A 21,635-nucleotide genomic window follows, 5' to 3' on the forward strand; every position below is an offset into this window, starting at 1 on the left:
CTTCGGAGCACAACCACTTGGCATGGTTTAGAAGACTGGCAATAAAATGAAAATTACTTGAGCAAGTATTTTCCATTAAATATATGTTCATCAGATTAATTTTAGACACATTCTTTGTATTGACTTACCTGAGACGGAGATAAAAAGAGATGGCTTTCCTATGGACTGGTCCAACCTATAAAACAAAAAGAAACATTTTTAGTTTTTATCAGTCTGGACCTGCACCTTCACCCTCTCTAGCTGGAGCAGGGAGGTCTCTTCACAAACAAGCAAAGTGAAGTTCAAATAATTTTGGTTTGTCCTGTGAGTGAAGCAGTTGCTCTATGCTAAGAGTAGCTTGAAATAAAAAATTTAGTAGCAAAATGGAATTTGAATTAGATTGCTCTACAGCTTCTTGAACCACTGTAAAGTTTTACCATGCCCATTTTCCATGTGCTCAGCATTGATTTGTCTTTTCATTGTTATTCTTCAGCTTTCTTTTTGCATCTGTCATCTCTTAATTGGCTCTTAGGGGCAATTCTATGAGAGCAGGTGACAGTATTGCACTCTCCAGGTGTAGAACAGCCCCTGTGATATAAGGATTGCAGTTTATAGTCACAGCTAGCAGGGACTGAGGTAATACATCTAAGTCCCAATCATCAGATTTTTAAGCATTTTGCCTTTTCCTCCCTGTGTGAAAAGAAAACTTTACACAAATGCCATTTTATATTCCCTAATTGTGCACAATCCTGCCAACATGGCACAACCCTGGCATTTTTTTAAACGTGCCCCTAATTCACAAACATCCTCCTGCTGCTGTTCATGGGTACCAAGAGGGGCTTCACTGACATACCTCCTCTGCAGCTCCTTGATTCGCACCATCAGGTTGAGGTGGCCCTGAGAGTACTGCTCAATAACATCTCGGACATCGTAGGGCTTTCTGGCTTGCTGTAAAAGAAGAGACAAAAAACAGGCCCTTAAGTGACAAGGATGGACAAAAGGTCTGTGGCAATGTAGATGTTTTTGAAGAGTAAACAGTAAGTTCTTTTAGCACTGTGTAAATATGCGAGTTATTTTGATTGTTGCCATGATCACACATTTTTGGTGGAGTAATTCTGACAGTTCTCATTTCATCCACCTTTTTGTTACCACAGGTCTGTATGCCTTCCAAGAGATAATCCACCAAAGTGGAGCTCAAAAGGACTTGGAGCTAAAAAGAGTTTATCGAGCACTTGGTTCAGAAGCCTGTGCTCACTCTAATTCCTTCTGGAAATCAGGTTCATATTCCTTGGCCACTGAAAAATATTGGGTCTTGAACATGCACAAACCCCTGTTCTCAGTCAGCAGCTGGGGTTCACAGTTCAGGCCTTACCATGGGAAGTTAAAACACAGTCCTAGAGGAAGGTGCATGACTGATTTCCTCTTCCAGAAAGACTGGCTGAGCTTTCAAAACTGCTGGGAAACGCTGGTGCAAGAAATGCCCTGTGTCTGGAACTTACACCTCATACATGGGAAAGACTTCATCTGACCTACTATTCATAAAACAACTTTTGTGTAGTACAGAGGCACTAGTATCAAGATAAATGCAATAGTATTTACCTGCAAGACTGACTGGGAAGCAAGTTAATGAACATGTTGAAGGGTAGGAACAACTTAAAGGTATCTTAATCCTACATCTAGAATCTAGAGTTCTATCAGTGCCAGAACTGGTGTTCCCAGCACAGGAAAGACATGGACCTGTTAGAACAAGTCCAAAGGAGGCCACAAAGATAATCAGAGGGCTGAAGCACCTCTGCTATAGACAGGGTGAGACAGCTGTGTTGTTCAAGAGAACCTAAAGAAGAGAAGGCTACAGGGACACCTCATTGGAGCCTTTCAGTATTTGAAGGGGGCTTTTAAAAGATGGGGAAAGATTTTTACAACGGCCTGTAGTGACAGGACGAGGGGGAAATGGCTTCAAGCTGAAAGAGGGCAGGTTTAGATTAGCTATTAGGAAGAAATTCTTAAGTGTGAGGGTAGTGAGACACTTAAATGGGTCGCCCAGAGAAGTTTTCGATGCCCCATCCCTGGAAACATTCAAGGTCAGGCTGGGAGGAACCCTGAACAAGCTGACTGCATGAAGATGTCCTTGCTCATGTCAGGAGGTTTGTACCAGATGACCTTTGAAGGTCCCTCCCAACCCAAATTTTTCTATGATTTCTGACTCATTTGTTATGCTGTTTATGGAAACACTGCAGATCATTTTCAAGGTTTTGTAAAAACCTTGGTAACATTGAGTTACAACTTCTCTTTTCTAGCATTGTTTGAGAACAAGGAAAAGAGTTTTCAGTGGTAGCTTCTAAGATACCAGAATTTGGATCTCTTTTGAAGTCTCAGAAGTATTTTGTCACTTGTACTTCAAAAGCCGATGTCTCTGCTCTACTTTATCTTACTTCCCAAACTTCAGGATTTCCTAAACTCCATGCCATAAATACTGTTTTTTTCCTAAGCCAAAGGAAAGTAGGATACCATACAAAAACAAGCTGTGGAGACTGTGGCATCCTCATGCAGTCCCCTGCACCTGCCTGGGAAGCAGTTCCCACATTTCAGGAATGACTCCTTTAGTAACATCACTTCATCAAACAAAGTATATTTCAGTCTCCCAGATTCCCCACCTCAACTGCAAGCCTTGGGTGAATGTGAGACCCTCTCTGGTGGGAGGCTAAGCAGGACTGGGAAGTACTTTAATCTAACCAAGGAGCACAGAAGAATTCCCAAGCATCCCAACTGCTTACACACACATAAATCATAACTAACATCCACAAAGAAAGAAATATGATTCTGCCATGGCATAAATCTTGTAATCCTGTAAATCTTTCCATGGACTAGAACTGTAAACATGATAATATTAATGAAAAAAAAATTCTTGGATTCTTTTCGTACTATAAACAAGCAAAAGAGAAATCTGCAAGTTTGAAAACTGCAGGTTCAGAAAAGGTGTTCAGTAAGAATAAAGATGCAGAGCTTTCTCCTGCCATCCTCATCCTCTGACACAGGAGTCGGACAGTAGCGTAAATACTTCCCCGCCTGGTTTTCATTTACAGGGCTGCCTCTCTCTCTTTAAAACAAGAATTTAAAACCTGGAGTAAATATATTAATGAGGCTAAACTTCTGAGTAAGTCTGGGTATTTAAGTCAGTACTAATTTTTCTGTAACTGCTTCATATTGAAAGCTGATCTTCTATAAGAAAATACTCTTGCTGTTGACCATATAAAAAAACTGCAGCAGGCAGCAGATTAGTATGGAATAGACAAAAGCAGAAGCCAGTCCCACAGCCTTCTTAATTGCTTCTTTCCTTACATTTGGTCCTCTACTAATTAAGCAAAACTCATGGCAAAACTCTTTTTAAATGCCTTAGAATTTCCTCCATCATAAATGACAGTTTTTAAAAGGCACAAAATCCAATGCCAGACATTAAATGTGCACCACTGGCTGTGGCTGTTGTTCCCTAGTAACTGCATGGGCAGGGAGGCAGACCTGGGAAAGGGGAATCCAGGAAAGGGGAATTTCTGGGAAATGCAGCCAGGTAACGTCAAATAAAATGGGCAAAACACCCTGTGAAGCACAGGACACTGAAATACACAGTTTAGTGCAGTCCAGTATGGAGATTAGAAAAGATTACACACATAATTCATATGAATCACATAGTATGATGAACTACAAGACTATAAATGTAAGATTTTCCAGGGAAATTGTAACAAATCAGGCAACAGTTATGTCATTGGTAGAACTGCAACCTGTATTTTTAATTTATGCTATGTATAGAATATTTGCCATGGTAAAAATTATTCCACAAGTTAAAAAGCTATTTTAGAAGGAAATTAATTTACTCAATTGGAAGAATTTACATGGAAAGAAAATTTAAGAATTTTTCAAAATGAAAATGGGAAATCAGAACCAGTTCATGGTCTCTGTATCTGACGGGTATCACGGTTGCATCTATGTACATTACTTTTAAGACTTCTAGAAACATTAATGGTTGGAAAACACAAGGTTATTTACTCATAAATCAAGCTAATGGGATAACTGAGTATGGAAATTAATTTTTTTCCGAAATTCCTTTGTAACATTATATTGTGTCAAAAACATCTGCTTTACAACTAATATATAAAATTAATTTTTGGTAGGTAGGGTGAAAAAAGTCTAGAAAAGCATTCATTTCTAAGCCTGCTTTCCCTATAATCAATAAAATCCTTCCTTAACCATAAGTCATTAATCTTCACTGATGCACAGGACTTACTTGTGTTGAACGTGATCATTTGTATAGAATTTGAAACAGTCCTACAGACTTTACAAGAACATAAACACATCCATAAAAAAGGTATTAATTCTTTATAATATCATGCTGGGTTCATGGGTTATACACGGGCATCCTCCTAAGGACTATATTTAAACCTTGACTTTAAATTTAGCCTAAATTTCTCTCCTTCTTTTTAAAGAGGAAATGATACTTCACAAAGACTTGCTTTTCATGTCTTTTGAAAATCTTTGCATCCCTGTTTATCCTTCCTTTATTTCTTTTATTTATTTATTGAGATTTAAACAGGAAGGCTTTGCTTTCTAAGTGGCTTCTGTCCTTCTGATGCCATCACCCCCTGTTATTAACTGAGCACTTCAAAAAATATATCTAGTCAAATTTAGGCCTACAGGTGTGTCCTGCAAACAGCTGGTATAGTTTAAGAACCATGCTGAGTTCATGCTGGGATCTATTTTGCAAAATTTTCCTCTTCCTCTTCTTCTTCCTATGCTGTCCTACTAAAAGGTTCAGAGGCATCTCTAAAACATACTCCTTTAAAGTGCTGGCCTTCCTTAGTGTTCCAGCTAATTTTAAGCATGAATTGCCCAATGGACTTCAGATGAAATTGGGTTGTGATTTTTTTTAACAGTTACAGGAAGAAAATATCTGAATTTTCTTTTTTGGAACTTATTTTTTACATAATTGTAAAGCTTAGAAAGAAAACACCTACTAAAAATCAGCTGTACAGAACTCTAAAATGCCAAAAGATATATTTTTAAAATGCATCTTCTGCTTTACCTTATTTTTGGACATTACATTATTCAGCTTATTAGGAACAGTACAGTCATTACTTGGCACATGCTAAAACAATTTAATTTATTATGATTATTTTATATGCATAGAACAGATTTACAACTTTTGATGAAAGAATAATGACAGTGGTTATTGCCTAATTACAGGAGAGATTTTCAAAATCATCTCGGGGCTTGAATTTCAAGGTGACTTTGTGCATCAAGTTACTTGGGTGCTTTGGAAAACTGTACCTTTCGTGCTCTCCAAATTTCTAAGCTTGATCATGACCTTATATTCAGAACTTATGGAGAAATATCAGATATTCCCCTCCTTTCCTACTGGAGATTCTGCTTCTGAAGAAACAGCAGCATATTACTTGTACACAGGAGTAGATCCATCCCACTTCAGCCAAATGACATTTTTAGTTCTTTTGTAGCAGCTAATATGGATCCTTGAGGAAGGAAGAAGACTGCTGAGGAGAGATGGGAGACAACCCTGCCCAGGGATTTTGTAGATGGCCAGGACTGAGCCTTTTGCAGATGCAAAAGTGAGAGTACAACTGAGAAGCCAGATTAGCAACTGAGATACTGAGCACAAACAAGTCTCAAGTATGAACTGAATAGTCCCATTCTATTCAGTCAAATGCTTTTTCAGCTTCTATCAAATCATCTGCCGCAGGGGAGTCTCGTTTATTTGCCAGGTGGATAATGTTGCACACAGTGCTCAGGCATTTTCAAAATCTGTTTCTGACAAATACCACTTGGGAGGTAGAACTACAACGTGTGGATTTCTTGTTACTACGCAGTTTAGTTAATACCATGGCAAATATTTTATGATCTAAATTTATGAGGGCAATGATTCAGTAATTACCATGGAGCAAAGGATCACAATCAAGTTTTAGAATGAAAATAAATTCGATTTTAATGGAACTGGCCACATTTAGGCAATTATTCACACGACAGCAGACACATCACTGGACTGGGCCACATCTCTTGCCCAATTTAAAGTGCTGACCAGCAAATGCTAAAAAACTTCTCAACAAAATTACTATGAATATTATCTTCAAGTAGTTGAGACTGTGCCTTTCTTAATTTTAGTCTAATAATGATAATAAAGGGTGAAATGTGCTAGCACAAACTTTTTGAAAGCCCTCTCTTCAAGAAAACTCGGGACATGGGACATTTCAGCCTAAATGGTACTGATCTGAATACATTATACATAACTAAACCAATTTTCTGACAAGCTCAGGCAACCTTAGCCATAAATTAGCTTATTATTAAAATTAAAATATTCAAAGTAGAAATTTGCTAAAGAATTAATGAAGTGCTTCTGAATTTTACAAGAAAATCAGAATTGTGGGATTGTAACAGCAGCAAACTTTGCCTTACAGATAGATATATTGGACTGCTAGTCATAATCATCATCCTCATCATCATCATGATCTTTTTGTTCTTAAATTTTGTAGCCTTCAAATTTAAAAAAGAAAAGACACTGCCTTTTTGGAGGATCTAGATTAAAGGTGGGATAGCTTTCTGGTTTATGAGAAGCAACAATAGCTAAAAAATAGATGTAGGCAGTTAAGCCACTCTCATCCTTTGCATTTTCAGTTGTGAAGACTGTCCTCTAGAGATTATCCCTTATTGATTGATTTTAAGCAAGGTAATATATTTATTACCTATATATACATTCACCTGGTTTAAATCAAGCTGAAGGCTGTTGACATGTGTTTTTACTGGATTAATGAAACAGATTTTTAGAAAGTTGGCAGTCAGAATTTTTTATTCAGACCAGGAAACAAGGTACATTAGCTACTGTTAAATGCTTATGACATCACAAGAGCACAGTAAGTGAAGTGGCACATGGGAAATGTATCAGTGAGGGCCAGAGGAGGAAAAAGAATCAGTATCTCAATAACTGGGAAGGAGGTCTTCTACTATGCAGAGGGGAGAAAGGAGAAGAAATGAGAAACCCTCCAGTACACTAACAAATTTTCACCTTGGTTTCTTATCAGGACTTCATTATCATTGAGTAAGGGACAGAAACAAGGCTGAGGTAGTATTTTAATCTCTAATCCTACTGACTGGGCATGAAAGCAGCACACAGCTCAGAATTAATGGAGACATACGAGAATGTTTGCACTGCCAGAAAGAGACAGCGATAACAGAGGGCTAAGGGTCAAGTCCATTAGCAGAAAATAACATTTTAATTCAGACTGCATTTCAAGAGTTTAGCCTATTTCCAGTGCATCCATAGCTGACTAACCTGCTGCGAAACAACCGCCCTACTGAAGGAGGGAGAGAACAGTGGGTGTAGATCACCATTACTGAAATGAATTGTGTTAGTCTCTCTTAAGTTTCTAAAAGAGACAATGAATCAGGTGAACAAAAGGGTTTATTTAGAAAAGGAGCTTTCTATTCACAACTCACCTGGAACTTTTTTTTTGCCACAAAATACTGCATCCTCCGAATCACCTTGATGGCAGCGCGGTGGTGCTCCCGCAGCCTGTGGGAAAAACCAGGAGGGTCAGGGGGGAAAGAGCATCTCCATCCAGACAAGAAATACAGCAGGCTGCAGAAAACCCTTCCCCAAAACATCAATGTGCAGTGTAAGTAGCTGTGATTCAGCACAGCACACCGTTCTGCTGACCCTCCTCACCTTTCAAGAATGCTCTGAAAATCCAGGGTTTTATGTGACCCACGCTAGGTTTGCACCCATGTCACAGCTAAAAGAGGTGTCCACATAACCTCCTTCTGTGTCTAAGCAAACCTCCATGCATCCCTCCCAGCTTCATTTCCACAAAAAAACCCCAAACTCTCAAGTTCCTGCATATCCAGCCATGAACAGCTTTTATACAATCACTCCAGTTTTTAGGACTTTTTTGGTTTGTTTGGGTTTTTGAGGTGTTCACTCCACAATTTCTATACAACATGTTTCTTCACTTAGATGTTTTTTTTTTCACAAAGAATTATTGAAATACAAACACTTGAAAGATCTTTGATTTGTTGACTGCTAAACAAACAATCCAAATAATCTAGTAGTTTCTGGATGTAACATCTACATACATATTTATCCCCAAATGGAACTGTAGCTTAATATAATAACAAAAATTCTGACAGGTCTTTAAAAAATATATGCCCCTCTTTGTGCATATGCATATGATCTGACAATAGAATAAAGAGAAAATAATTTGCTCATTGTGCTTTTAAATTACAGACTTTCAAAGAACCTGACATGATTTTTCAAACAGTGCCTTAAAACCAACAGTTATTTCAAATTTTTCAAAGCTTCCAAAAAAGACGCATTTTCTTCTTAACATTAAAATATAATATCAAACATTAGGCCAATTATTCAGATTGCTCATTCTATTACTCTTACCAAGATTTACTTGAATGACATTACAGCACCATCTTTATTTCCTTTTTAAGTGCATGAACATCTAATGTTTCTAACTCTCATCCCAAACACACTTCTAGTGATGGCTCTGGGGAACAGCTGCAAAAGCAGTTAGGTGTTCCAGATATTTTATCTTTATAAACTTCTTATTAGTATTCCAGATAGAATGGCATATTGAGATGTCACCTTGCAGTGCTTTTTCTCCATACTGAACATGACAGCATTCATACTCACCAAGGGATGGAGAAGTCATAGAAGTTCCATAAAAGAATTATTTTAAGTGATATAAAAGTTTGTGCAAGTTTGGGTCTTTAGCATGTTACAGCATGGTATCACCCAAGCCTCTGCAGCTAAATATAATCTGGAATTTTTGTGAGTATTTAGGTGTTTCCTCGGGATAGATCTCCCTCAGTAAATAAAAGTTCTGTATGTGCAAATGGTGGATGTCTGTCCTCTGAAGAGGTGTAGCTGGGGTGTTCCTCTTCTGAAAACTCACACTTTTTAGTAAGAAAACATTCTGCAAAGTCAAAAGCAGAACCAAAACAAAGCCATCGTTTCCTATTTTTAGCTATTCCTTCTCAGGTGGGCTCCGTTATAGAAATTGTTCAGGTCTAGCAATGACAGAAAAGATTACTTTCTCCAGAAACAGCATAAAATGCATTATTTTTCAAGCTAATACCATAGAGCTTTCCTCTGCGGGTCTACAGATGGCTACCCCTAAGTGTATTTATATAAAACCATCTGTACCTCAATAATTATGCACCAAGCCTGCAGTTAGATCTGCATAGGAAGCTTTTTCCCTCTTAACACCTTCCAGAGGTGTTTTAGAGCCACTGTCTCCAGGCCCCTGCTCCCACAGATCGGACGGCAACATCATGGTTCAAGTTACAAAAATGGAAATTTGCTCCTCCTGCCTGGAATGGCTGCGTGTTTGGATCAGTTCCCAGTGGACCTAGTGCTGGTTCAGGGCACCCCTGTTCTGTGAGCCTGTGCTTCATCATTCTGCTGCTAAGCACTTGGATGACTTCCCCCAAACCCAAAGGAAATAAAGTGTTTGGGCTTTTAAGTTCTGCTTCACAGAGATGGGAGCCAAAAAGGTAAACACTGTTTAATTTTCTAGTAAATATCAAAGGTATGATATCATGCAGCTATACATCCTATACATAAAAGCACACAAAAACATCTTTTGACAAATAGAAATATATTTGAATTGCCATAAAACTGCTTGTAGTATTTTGGTTTATGCCTCATTTCCTCTGGGGTGTTCTTCACAGTCCATTATTTCTGAGTAAAACATTTTTCTTTGGGACAGCCAGTCACCAGTAGAGCACACCAAATCCCTCATTCTCTATCTACAGGACAAGTCCCATCTATAAGCAAGGCAGGCAGATAATAAAAATGGTATTTGCTATTCAGTGAAATAACAAAGCTACACGACCAAAATGATTTTCCAATGCAGCTATTCACCATCAATCATTTTTCAGTGCTAACATGAACTACCATGCCAGGAGGAAAAGTTAATATTCTCCTTTTAATCCTTCCCATTTCCAGCTCCAGTAGGAAGCCTTACAGTAAGCTTGTTTCTGCTTATGCTGAAAAATGCAATTCTGCACAACAGGCTGTCCTGATTCCCCAAGATTAAATGCTTCTGCGATGAGAGAAGGGAATAAAGGATTTAATTAGTAGCCAAGGCTGTGATTCACGGTTGTTTGATCTCTTTGGCAAACTGGTAACAAACGCTTTAGTAAATTGAGGGCTTAACCATTAACTGGTGATATTTGTTTGTTCAGCCACTTGTGACATCTCTGAATTTTGGTTACAGAGGGGCTGTCTGCAGCCTCTGGGCACAGGGAGCACGCTCAGACGTCAGAAAGGTGCTCGATGTGTTACCGCGCCCACCTCTATGAATACCTCGGTTTTTTTAGGAGTGTGGCTGGAAATGACCTCACCTGAGTGTGCTGCCAGAGCACAGCACCTCACCTTGCTGCTGTGTCCCTCCCCTGCCCTTTGGAGAGGCACAGTAATTCGCTGATGGCAGCCTAGAAAGGGTCTCCAGGGACTGCTGGGCACCTCCAGAGAGCCTTTCTGCTGCAGTGTAGCTGTGTGAGCAAAGCTCTCACGCGACTGCAGTCCCTCATTTTCAGATGTTAAGCTTTGCCTGACTTTGGGGGAAAGCTTGTTGGATAAATGCATTAGCAACAGGGTCAGCAAGCCTTCTGCTCTTTTGGCAACAAAGCTATCTTCCTCCCCTAAGCATTTATCAGGCTTTGAGCCTGATCAACACCATACCCATTAATATCACAACTGACATATGAAGGAACTTGCCAAACACTGTTTGACTGATTCTAATAACCAGCAGCATGTTATCTTAAAAAGTAATATACACAGAATGCCTTTAAAATCAAGCTAGTTATTATTTCTGATACTGGACAACTTTCCCAGCCTGCACCCTTCTGATGAAAAACCACCAATAGCTTTCACTGGCTACCAGTAATTTCCTTTCTCAATATGAAGAGAACATCAAGATCACCTTGAATACAGCACATGCTATGTGACATTTCTCATGGATTTAAACTCAAAGAATTAGGCCCTGAAGCCATCAAGGAATCTACAACTTTGTTACAACCCTTAGAAATCCAGAAGGATGAAGAAGAATGTAACAATTCAACAACAGAAGACCATCCTCGTTGTAATACGGCCAACAGATTCATAGAAACCTACATTATTTGCAGGTATGAACTAGGACTGCTTTGTACATGCACTGAAAAACAACCTGTCATGGATTCAGGCACTATTCAAAGCATAAGAAATGAGGATGAAAAAACCTGGCAACAAAATACAATGGATTGAGCACCCACATTAAAAAAAAAAAAAGCCTGGCAGCATTAAATGACCAGAAATCCTTAGTTTTTCCTGCCTCCTTTAGTTGTTAAGATACTTAAGCTACAACCAGTCACTTGGAGGAAATCTGATCTCATCACCAGTCCATTAGAAATCTGAACTGGAATTTCACTTAAATTGGAAAACAAGCATGATGAAATACTTTACGTAATTCAACTGACATTTCCATTTGGTTGGAAAGTTATTACACGTTAATAAATGTTCTGAACTGTTGTAATTCAGACTTCTGTTCATTTGACTTCATATTGTTCACTTTCCCCACACAATCGGCCAAAGCATCAGTAGGTTTCTGAAGCTGTGGCTCCTTCCCCAGTCCCACACTCACTGGGAATGCCACTGCTCAGTCAGGACCCACCTGCCTTCTTCCTGCCAGGGGACATGCAGGGCCAGCCCAGAAGAATGTTCTGGGACAAAGGCTAAAACTTTTTAGTTGCCAAAACTGTGTGGCTTTATGAAAAAGGAAGTAAGCAGGTGCATGGTTCAGTTGCTCTATGATTCAAAACAAATAAAACCTTTTTTTAAAATTAAACTTTACAAGATTATTCCCCTTTCTGAAACAGATTTATTTTGATAAAGAATCATAAAGGAAAAGCAATTATTAATCAGAAATATTAATTGCCCTTACAAAGCTGCTAAAGTTTATATCAAACCCGTAGTAATTCCATTAGAAGTTTGTTCCCCTTTTCATCTCAGGAAGGTGTTCTACATATTGGTTTTGTGTTAACAGAAATATTAAAGCAACAGGGCAGAGGAAAGGTAGTGCTGATTTCCTATTTCTAACACTTGCCTTTTTGTTCATGTGCAGAACATTTCATTATGAGGACTGTGATGTCTGGCACAGACCTCCCAACACACATGGACACTGATATTATCAGAGCCTGAAGGTCAATGCTCTCTGTTCAGAATGAGTCCAACAGGAACAAAAACACAGTTGGAGAGAGCCACAAATTTATAACATCTTTTACAAAATGCCCATTTCTCAGTAAACCTAATACTGATTTGAAGTCAGGCTCAGTTTTTAAACCTATTTAAATTCTCTGCAGTCATCTTAAATTTCTGACTTGGGACAGGGTAAAGTATTAAGAAAGAAGACTGAAGTTGGTTGGTCTGAAGCTTTTGGCAGTAATCGTTATTTAGATTTGAGCTTTATCTTTAATGCATCGGTTTTCAATCATGTGTTTTGCATGTGAGCTGAAGTATTTTTTTCCATTCAGGCCCTGAAAAACATTCCTTGTCACAGAATCTGGTGGAAGAGATTCAGAGTAACTACATTAATCCATTTCATTAGTGCATTTAAGTCTAATGAAATCTTCCATCCTTAGTCCTCCAGGCATTTTAGGTATAGAATTTGCTGTGGCTCAAGCTTATTCTGTCATTCCCTGCCTACTCCCAGTTGATGGAAATCTCTCTGCACTGAGCTGCATTTTAGATGCCGAAAATTGGAAGAGATTAGGTTGCATTGCTGTGGATTCTGAAACAGAAAATACTTGATCACCATACCCAGGGATAAAATCAGAATCACTGATTATTTCCAATATTATAGACTACCCAGTTTCTCCTTTCATTTGTTGTTAGTTTAACAAGTGTTTTTTGCCATCATTATGATCAGTTCAGTGAGGGCTCTCTACAAATAGCCTGGCCCATAAATGTTTTGCGAAAACTATCTTAAGGATAAACCAGTAAAAGCTGCCCAGAAATGTTAGAAAAGCATGATGGCATTTGAAAAGCAAAACAGTTACACATCTGAAGTTTAATTAAATGGGCTTAGTTTACACAGGACCACAGAATGGTTTGGGTTGTAAGGGACCTTAAAGACTGTCTCATTACAACCCCCTGCTGTGGACAGGGACACCTCCCTCTAGACCAGATTGCTCAGAGCTCCTTCCAACCTGACGGTGATCACTTCCAGGGATGGGACGCCCACAACCTCTCTGGACAAACTGTTCCAGTGCCTCACCACCCTCACAGAAAAGAATTTCCTCCTGGTACCTCATCTGAACCGACTCTCTTAGTCTGAAGCCATTTGCCCTTGTTCTGTCATTACTTATTTACTAAATGCTCCCATAACATTTTCAGTGTAATCAAAGTTAGAAACTAGTCACAAAACAAATGAAATTCGGATAAATTCATCTATCCCCCCCCCCCCCCCCCCCCCCATGGTTATCACTGCCAGAGTCTTCACAGGTTTAAATGCAATAGAACTACAGAAATAATAGATACACAGAACAAGAAGAATCACAAATAGAAGGTAAGATAGCTTCAAAAAATTTCTTTGGTCTCAGCATTCAAAGGCATTTTAGTAATTACTGGCAAACAATCTGTTTATGAAAGATCTACATCAGCTGAACTCCTGTTCATGCTTGTAAATTAGTTATGAATGGGAAAGATTTCATCAAATGAATTTGTTCATCTAAGCACTGAATAATTCAACAACAATAGCTAATTATTTCTATGAAGACATTTGATGAATAATTTTATAGAACAGTATGTCTCAAGGTTTTAACTTCAAGAATAAAAGTTTCTTTGACTTAAATGCATGTCTTATAATGTAATTTCTGTTCCCAACCTAGGGGAATGCAGGAGCTGACTTCCATAGGAGTATCAGTGATTCTAAATTAAAAAATTTGTCTGCAGGAGTAATGTCAAAATCAGTCTTTTGGTGAACCCTTCAGCCAGTAAACAATTTGATTATTTACTAATTGTGAACATTGTCCCATGGGGAATTAGCTTAAGTTGAATTAACATTTGTACTCTTCTTCACCCACTATGTAATTTCCCAAGTATATGAGGTTGGTCTTTTTTATTTAAAATATGTGATTTTAAAACCACAATCATCTTTTAATGGATTTACATTTTATTCTACAGCAGCTTTCATGTCTCCCTTTTCAAAAGTAATAGGTTTAACTGAGAAATCCTTTCATGTAATTATAGCAATCCTCTTTCTCTCTACAGATAGTCTTAGTTTGATTTAGTTTGAAGATTTTTAACAGACATACAAAGAAAGGCAAGTTTAAGAAATAACATCTCCTTTGGGAGGATTTTGGTGTTTTAAACAAAAACCAACAAAAAATGCTTTCCAACTAGACCTAAGAGGATCCAGAATAGCTAAATGGCATAGGATTCTGGAGTGTCACACTTAAATTTGTTCAACTTTCTTTGGGGGAAATGGTCCAACACATTGTATGTCTAGAACAAAGACAAACTGCTGAAACTAGAAGGAAGACCAGGTATAGGTTTTCAGAACTAATGCCATGCTGGGGCAAACAGAGGTAGCAGCAAGATATTTCCTCTGTGGTCTACTCCACAGTGATGGCAGCTAAGAACTCAACTCTTACAAGGGTAGTTTGTATGGAAATCAGGGAATAGCCAGAGATTTCTTGTAAATCCTTAATTGCCTTTGCTGTATATTTTCACAATTCCATTTTAACTCATGCCTATTACTAGGACAGGAAGAGCTGCACAAAGAACATAGGGAAAAAATAGGAAGACAAAATTATCTTTGGTCAGGACCAAAAAGCCACATAAAGAAAGCAGGAAAACTATACAAGTCAGTTCCCATTCTGTCAGAACCAAGTATTGTTTCACAGCTTTGGTGATGTCATTATCAAATACCAATTGATATTGATGTCCATATCAAATCACAGAGAACCTTTATTCGGCTCTTCACTCTCTGCATCTTACTGAGTTAGAAGGCTGCTGCTTTTTCACACGGTTTCAAGGCCAAGCAATTTGAAAGTAGAGAGACACAACTGAGATCACAGATAAGTAAATAATAATGTACAGCACTCTTACAGATAGAGTCTGACACATTAAACTCCTTTTCTAAAGAAGCTGAATTCAGAACACAACAGAGCTTTTTGTTCAGTGCACACAGGAAGCCGTAGGCATCATTATTTTGCCTCCTCTGGTTAAAAGCCATCTTTTCAGATTAAAAATAATATTTTTTTGCTGAGCTTTTCATTTATAGCTATGAATTATACAAGGAAATTCAGGGCTACACTCAGAGGCATAAAGAAGAAATAACCATACTTCCCCTGGCTACTTGCCTTTCTATTGTTTGACTATTAATCTTACAATAACCTTTAAATATTTAACTGGATGATGTTACACTACTTCATTATGCTCGAGAAGTTGCTCACACTACACAGTAGCTTTTTGCTGTGCTCATTGTAGGGAACTACAAGGCCCCTACAAACTCAAGACTGAGCTTGACTTTTCTATTTGGCTTAAATTACATTGCTCAGAATGCATCTCAGATACAATCTGTACACAAAAATATCTAATGCTGAATATGAGATGTAAAAGCACCAAAATTATGTAACCCATTGAGATTTCTCAACTATATGTTTCTATTCCCAATTATTTGCTCCTACTCTATGTAACACATACTAATTTAACATATGCTGTATCTCACATCTTAATTAGGACTCATCTTGTGGTACTACTGCTGCCATCCCATTTAACCTTTTGTTTTGAGACAAAAGAAGCTTTCATTGGGTCAGCTACTGATGCAGTTCATAGAGGACTCATGAAAGGTCAAAGCAATATTGCCTTATTTAAACCCCACACAATGACTTTAGCCAGAACCCTCTTCAGTTTTTTCCTCACATCTCAGTGACATGTGAATTTTCAATAATAAAGAATAGATGCAAAAACATTGTCCCTTGTTTGTAAAACCAATCATAGGCAAGAGGTTAGAGTCACTTACACAACTTCACGAATTCAACTACCCTACCAAGGCAAAGTTGAGAGAGTATCTCAGCTGTTCAACACACATGAAAGTCATTGCATGGTTGTGACTGAAAAAATGAAGCAGGTCTCCTGTTGCAGAGACAGGAATTACAGCAGGAAAAATACCTGAAAGGAATTGATGTGAATACCAATATTTAAATAATTACCAAATTAAGTGATGATACTATTTCAGAATTCTTAACACTTTCCATGTGTTTTTTTACCACAGAGGTGATTGGCAAATTCCCCTGCTCCTCAGTAACGATAAGGAGAAGATGGAACGTGCTGCTGCGAAGCTCTTTCTAAGCACTGAATTCTGAGAACAAACTGTACCCAAACCCCCCGCCATTGTCACAGAAATCCACTGGAAATCACGAAGCCAAACCCTGCTCTCGTGTTCACCATGGGTAACAGAAGGGACTGGGAGCTGATGGACTGTGAGGTCACCTTGGCTCCTGGCCTGCCATCTCTGTAGGGGCTCTGGATGTTACTCATGCACAGTGATAGAAGTGTGTTCTCACAGCTGCACTTTTTAGTGGGTGTAGCCTCTAAAAATAAACTGATAGAAGACTGCAAACACGAGGGTGCTGCTGCGGTTTCTGTGAGCTGCAGTGAAAAGCCCGGCAAACAGTGAAAGATGGCATTAGGACAAGGGGACTTCACCTCCCTTGTCAAAGCCATCACTTCAGGGAAAAAAGGCAGTTACAAATGTAGTTCAAAACTGCAATTTTTGCAACTGGAAGCATTCTCCAGGATTTGTTATTTTACAATAGCGGAGAAACACATGGGATTTCAACTTGTGGAGAACAGCCTTTCCCTATAAATCACAGAGTGTAATCTGAAACCTAGAAACAGCACAGGGGCTCACATTTATGGATTTAAAACAGATGAAGAGCAAGCATGCTCTTAACCCTTTCCCCATAATTCCTTACCAGTACAAAATAAAAATGAATATACAAATACTGAACAGAAATTAACTTGGCAAAAATCAAGATTAATACAATTCTGTAAACACTGAATAGTTTAGACTTCCCTAAGGACACAAGCACATAATTGTGCTAAAGCAAAGCACTGTAAAACTGTTAGAGCATAATCCAGTCTTTGGACTGTTCTTTCATCAACTTTTATTTAAGCAGTTTATCTTACTGAGATTAGGATCTCTCCTATAGAGCAAGACCTGGCAAACACAGGCCTCTGGTTTTGAATATCAGGCTATATTTCACTGGGAATGAAGTAACTAGCAGCCTGTCGTCTCACCATAATGTTATAAACTCCTTAATCAGGCAATAGGAGAACTAATACTAACACATTAGTAATAATTTCTCTTCAAAAATATGTAAGAGCATTAAGATGACATATTGTTTATTTATGGTTCTTAAGATCCCAAATAATTTCTGTATCAGTTTAGCTTCTCCTATGGCTCGCTGGAAAAAAAATCCAAAACCCAGAAACCCCTGTTCCAACTTGAATCCTAAGACACAGCCTTCTCCTTGATTTTTTAATTTTAAAAAATTTAAATTAAAAAACACAGTGTAAAAGAATGGACTGGAATCTCAGCATTGCCAAGATGCATTAGTCTCTACTTTGTCAGAGTCAGAGTTCCAGTACTTCCAGAAATTCACTCACAAACGTAACACAATGGTGTGATTGAAACCAGAAATGGGCCCAGATTGAAATAAAGTATGATGGCATGTCATGTCAAATCTCTACCCAGTGTAATATTTTAGAGAAAACTCTAAACCAACCATCCCAGGATGGCTGACAGGAGAAGACCAAAAATAATTTTAAGCTTACTGCAAGATCACTCATCTGCAGACACAGTATTTGCCTCTGGTAATTCAAGCTCTGTCCCTTTATTGGCTGCAGTTCAGTGAAGTGGTACTTTTGCCCATGGCTCCTAATGAAAAGCTAGGGTATCTCTGGTCTTCACTGAAAAGGTTGCAATTGATGGAAAAAATATCTCCAAAGTGGCAATGATGGGCACCTGAATCCTTTTCAAGTGAATAAATCAGCTACCTAAGAACAGCAAAAAAAAAAAAAAATCATGAAAACGAACTCAGTCTTAGACACTGGGCGTGTTGTGGAGCATCCAGAAAATACAGTCATGGCTAGAATTTTGTGCTACAATAATCAGAGGGGCAACCTGAAAAAAATCTGAGCTCTTTTGAAAAATCCTGCTAAAGCTCTTTTATGTAATTGTAGTTGCAAAGAAAGATTAGGGGAAAACAGGGAGTGTAACACAAAAAATTACATTACTAGCCCAATTCTGTCTTATGACCAACATTTGGTATGTCAAATGGTGTGTTAGCAGATCTCCATAACCACAAGAGCCATGTCTTTTACTTTACATAATTTCAAATCAAAGACTGATTTTTCACAAATATATACTTTGTGGAAAACATAATATTAGACCATCAACAGGTACACCTTCATCCTTTCATCACTAAAGATTTTCAAGCTACAGTCCAAGTTCAAGTAGGACCACCCAATGCTTCACATTATTCCTGCAGATGCTCAGATCCAGACATCATCTCTTGTGAACCCATGATGGCATTGGTATACAAAGGCCATTGAGATTTACAAATATGTGCATCAGACCATCTAACTAGGTTGGGATGGATACATGCTTCTGAAAAATCTCATGAGAATATCTAAATTATTGTGATAACCCGACCTATTCCGTATGTACAAATTCTGTGGGTTAGAAGGAAGAGGCACTTTGCACCTTGAAAGCCACTAAAAATAGGGACTGCATCACATTTACTGAATTATGTATTCCAAATACATGGATAAACCCTTCTTTAAAGCACATCCAGGGCAGAAGCTCCTGCCTAAATGTACCAATTGTGTTCAAGTCCCCATCTGGCCACATTGGGTGCAGGACTACACGCACAAAGTCAAGGGGAGAACACAGCCCTGAACCTACACACAGGCTTGGCACACCAAGGGATCAGTAGAAACTTGGAAAATTTGTACATACAAGATGACACTTAAGACAGCAAATGTAGATTACATATTGTGTAGTACTCTAGATACACACTTCTTAATTAGGTTGTTTGGGAATATCTGACCTGAAACATCCAATTACTCTTCAATCTAAAATTAAAGAATGTAATGTGTTATTAGTATTGCAAAAAGGCAGGGAATTTTATGAACTGATATGCAGGAGACAGAAACTGGCTGGAACTGACTACTTTGGTATGTGAACTCTGTTTCTGTCTGTGGCTTCAAAGCATAAGCACAACTCAACAATATATTTTTTTTACTAGAATTACCCTCTGGAAAGTTAGATATGGAAACCAGAATGTGTTTTAATTACTTTTCCCCCTCTTAATTAAGAAACTGTTAACAAGCCCAGCTGTATATTTCAATTTAATTTCTGTTACATAAGAAAAAATATTTTTCTTAATATTCCTATTTCATTCTGTAAATATGTGATGATGTGTACAGAACAATTAACAGTTGAATACTTTGTTAGAAATATCAGATTACTTTGTAACTTTACAGCCTTGCAACACACATTTTTGCAAAGCAATAATTCCTCAGTAAGGGTTGAGCATCAGCTCAGTTACACTCATTGTAGGGAACAGAAATGCCTTGATCCTGGCAAGTTTTAGGTGGGCTTTATTTATTCTAGAAATATTAGAATTTCCCTTTTTTGGGTGTAAAATAGATGCATACACAGCTCTCACTCTCAAGTGTCTTTCCTACAAAAGAGGTAGAATCAGAAGTTAGCCAAACCCTCAGCTGGTTCAAATCAGAACTCCACTGATTTAATTAGGCAATCCTGAAGGTCTTAGAAGAATACTGCATCAGGCCCTCCTCTCCTCTTTTCTCTCCATATCCCTGTGAGCCAGCTCTCTTCCCCACCCCACCTTCCTTCACATTAGCTCTTGGCCTCTCTCTCCTCCTCTGACTTCCCTACACTCAGATTTTTCTACTTTATATTTTCTGCATCTGTCCTGGGGTTCCTCCTCTCTCTTGTATCAGTCAAAAGTTATTTGTCCCTGTTTTCACAGCCCTTCATGGTTTACTGAGACTTCAGCCATCAAATCTCAGAGCTGTCTTCACTCTGTGTGCCACCACTCAATAATCACACAAACATCTTTCAACATTTCCTTCCTTGTTGCCTTTTACCAACCAATTCTCCAGCAGAACCTTTTCCTACTTCTCCTTACTCTTTAGTTCCACATAATCTTCTTAACAACTGAACACAATTCAGAGAATATAATCCTCATATTGTGATGAGCACAAATGCTGAAGAGGAATACAGTAAAATTAGGCTGTCATTGTAGCTATTGGTTTTGCAACCATGTTTTCTGTGCTCAACAAATTACACTGATGTCTTGAAACCAAGCAAAAACATATTCTTTCAGATTTTTGCAAGACAAGAGTTGTTTTGGAAGAAAAAGGACTTACCAAACCTAATTGGCCCTTCCCAGTAAGCACTTTGCAGATACATTGCAGTAAAAGGCAATAAATTATTCCATTTCTACCTATTTAATAAAAATATCTATTTATATAAGCTAAAATTCATAGCAATTAACATGCAATAAACATCTATGAAAGCAAATTGCAAACAAGAACTGGAGAAAAAAGAAAAATTTGATTTTGAAAACAGCAAAACTGAGAAGGTATTTTTAAAGTGATAAGGAAGGTGAGGAGACTTTCAGTAGACACCTCAGTGATGCCTCACTGAAAATCTTCTGAGAAAGTAGAAAAGTGTGAAATGGGAAAAGTGCACTGAAAATCAGTAGTAATTTTCTACCAGCTGGTTTTACACCTTGCCTTTATATCCCTGAGTTCTTCACAGTCCAAGAGCAGAGAGGAGAGCAGGCTCTGTGTATGCAGGAATACTGAAAAAAAGCTGGGTTCATTTGTGGTCTAGAGCTTCATGGAGAGTTTATCAGCACTGAAGGTAATAATGCACAATGCCACCCTCATATGAAGAGCAAAGAGCTGACTTCACAGTTGACATCGTTCAGGGCTTTAATTTCAGTCTTCATTATTAAGCCCTGATCACTTTGGGGACTGAAAAACAGTAATGAGCAAGCACAGCCTTATCATACCCATGAAGAGCTTTTTATTTGGGTTTAATACTGCTTTCCTCCCTGGTTAGGATGGTATGAGAAAACCAGCCAATGGTATTTCATCTGTGGATGGTGTGGTTTCAGCCAAACCAGGCTCTGAGGCTGTATTTTCTCTACCCCCTCACACGCCCTTTCTATTAATATTATTTTCCTGTCCTCCCAGTTTATGAAAGCATGCTCTCACCAGGACCATCTACTGAGACCCTTAATGAGAGCCTGAACAACATCACAGGTATTTTTGCAAACAGGTAATTATCTAGACTTTTCCACATATAAAATACAAATGATATTCCCCCCTCCTATCCCCTACATAATTTTATTACTCATTTTTTGCATGGCTTTTAGAATACAGAAGAAAGAACATCCATTAGAAGAAGATTCAGGTTGCCTTTTCACCTAGCACTTTTGAGTTAGTATTGATTTTCCTGGAATGTGCTGATGAACAAACCCTGAATTCCACTTGAAAATCCTAT

General features: G+C 38.3%; 1 protein-coding gene across 1 annotated transcript in view; it reads right to left on the reverse strand.

The window, feature by feature from the left end:
* Positions 1–21,635, reverse strand: part of KCNQ1 (potassium voltage-gated channel subfamily Q member 1) — a 329,407-nt gene that overhangs the window by 101,950 nt on the left and 205,822 nt on the right. Inside the window, exons 14-16 of the mRNA XM_058806463.1 lie at positions 7,474–7,549; positions 833–927; positions 129–175 (exon numbers count right to left, since the gene is read on the reverse strand). Coding sequence (XP_058662446.1) covers positions 129–175; positions 833–927; positions 7,474–7,549 — 218 coding nt within the window. The remainder of the gene's footprint in view (positions 1–128; positions 176–832; positions 928–7,473; positions 7,550–21,635) is intronic.

The sequence above is a fragment of the Ammospiza caudacuta genome, chromosome 6 (assembly GCF_027887145.1).
Source record: "Ammospiza caudacuta isolate bAmmCau1 chromosome 6, bAmmCau1.pri, whole genome shotgun sequence".
NCBI classification, from domain to species: Eukaryota; Metazoa; Chordata; class Aves; order Passeriformes; family Passerellidae; genus Ammospiza; species Ammospiza caudacuta.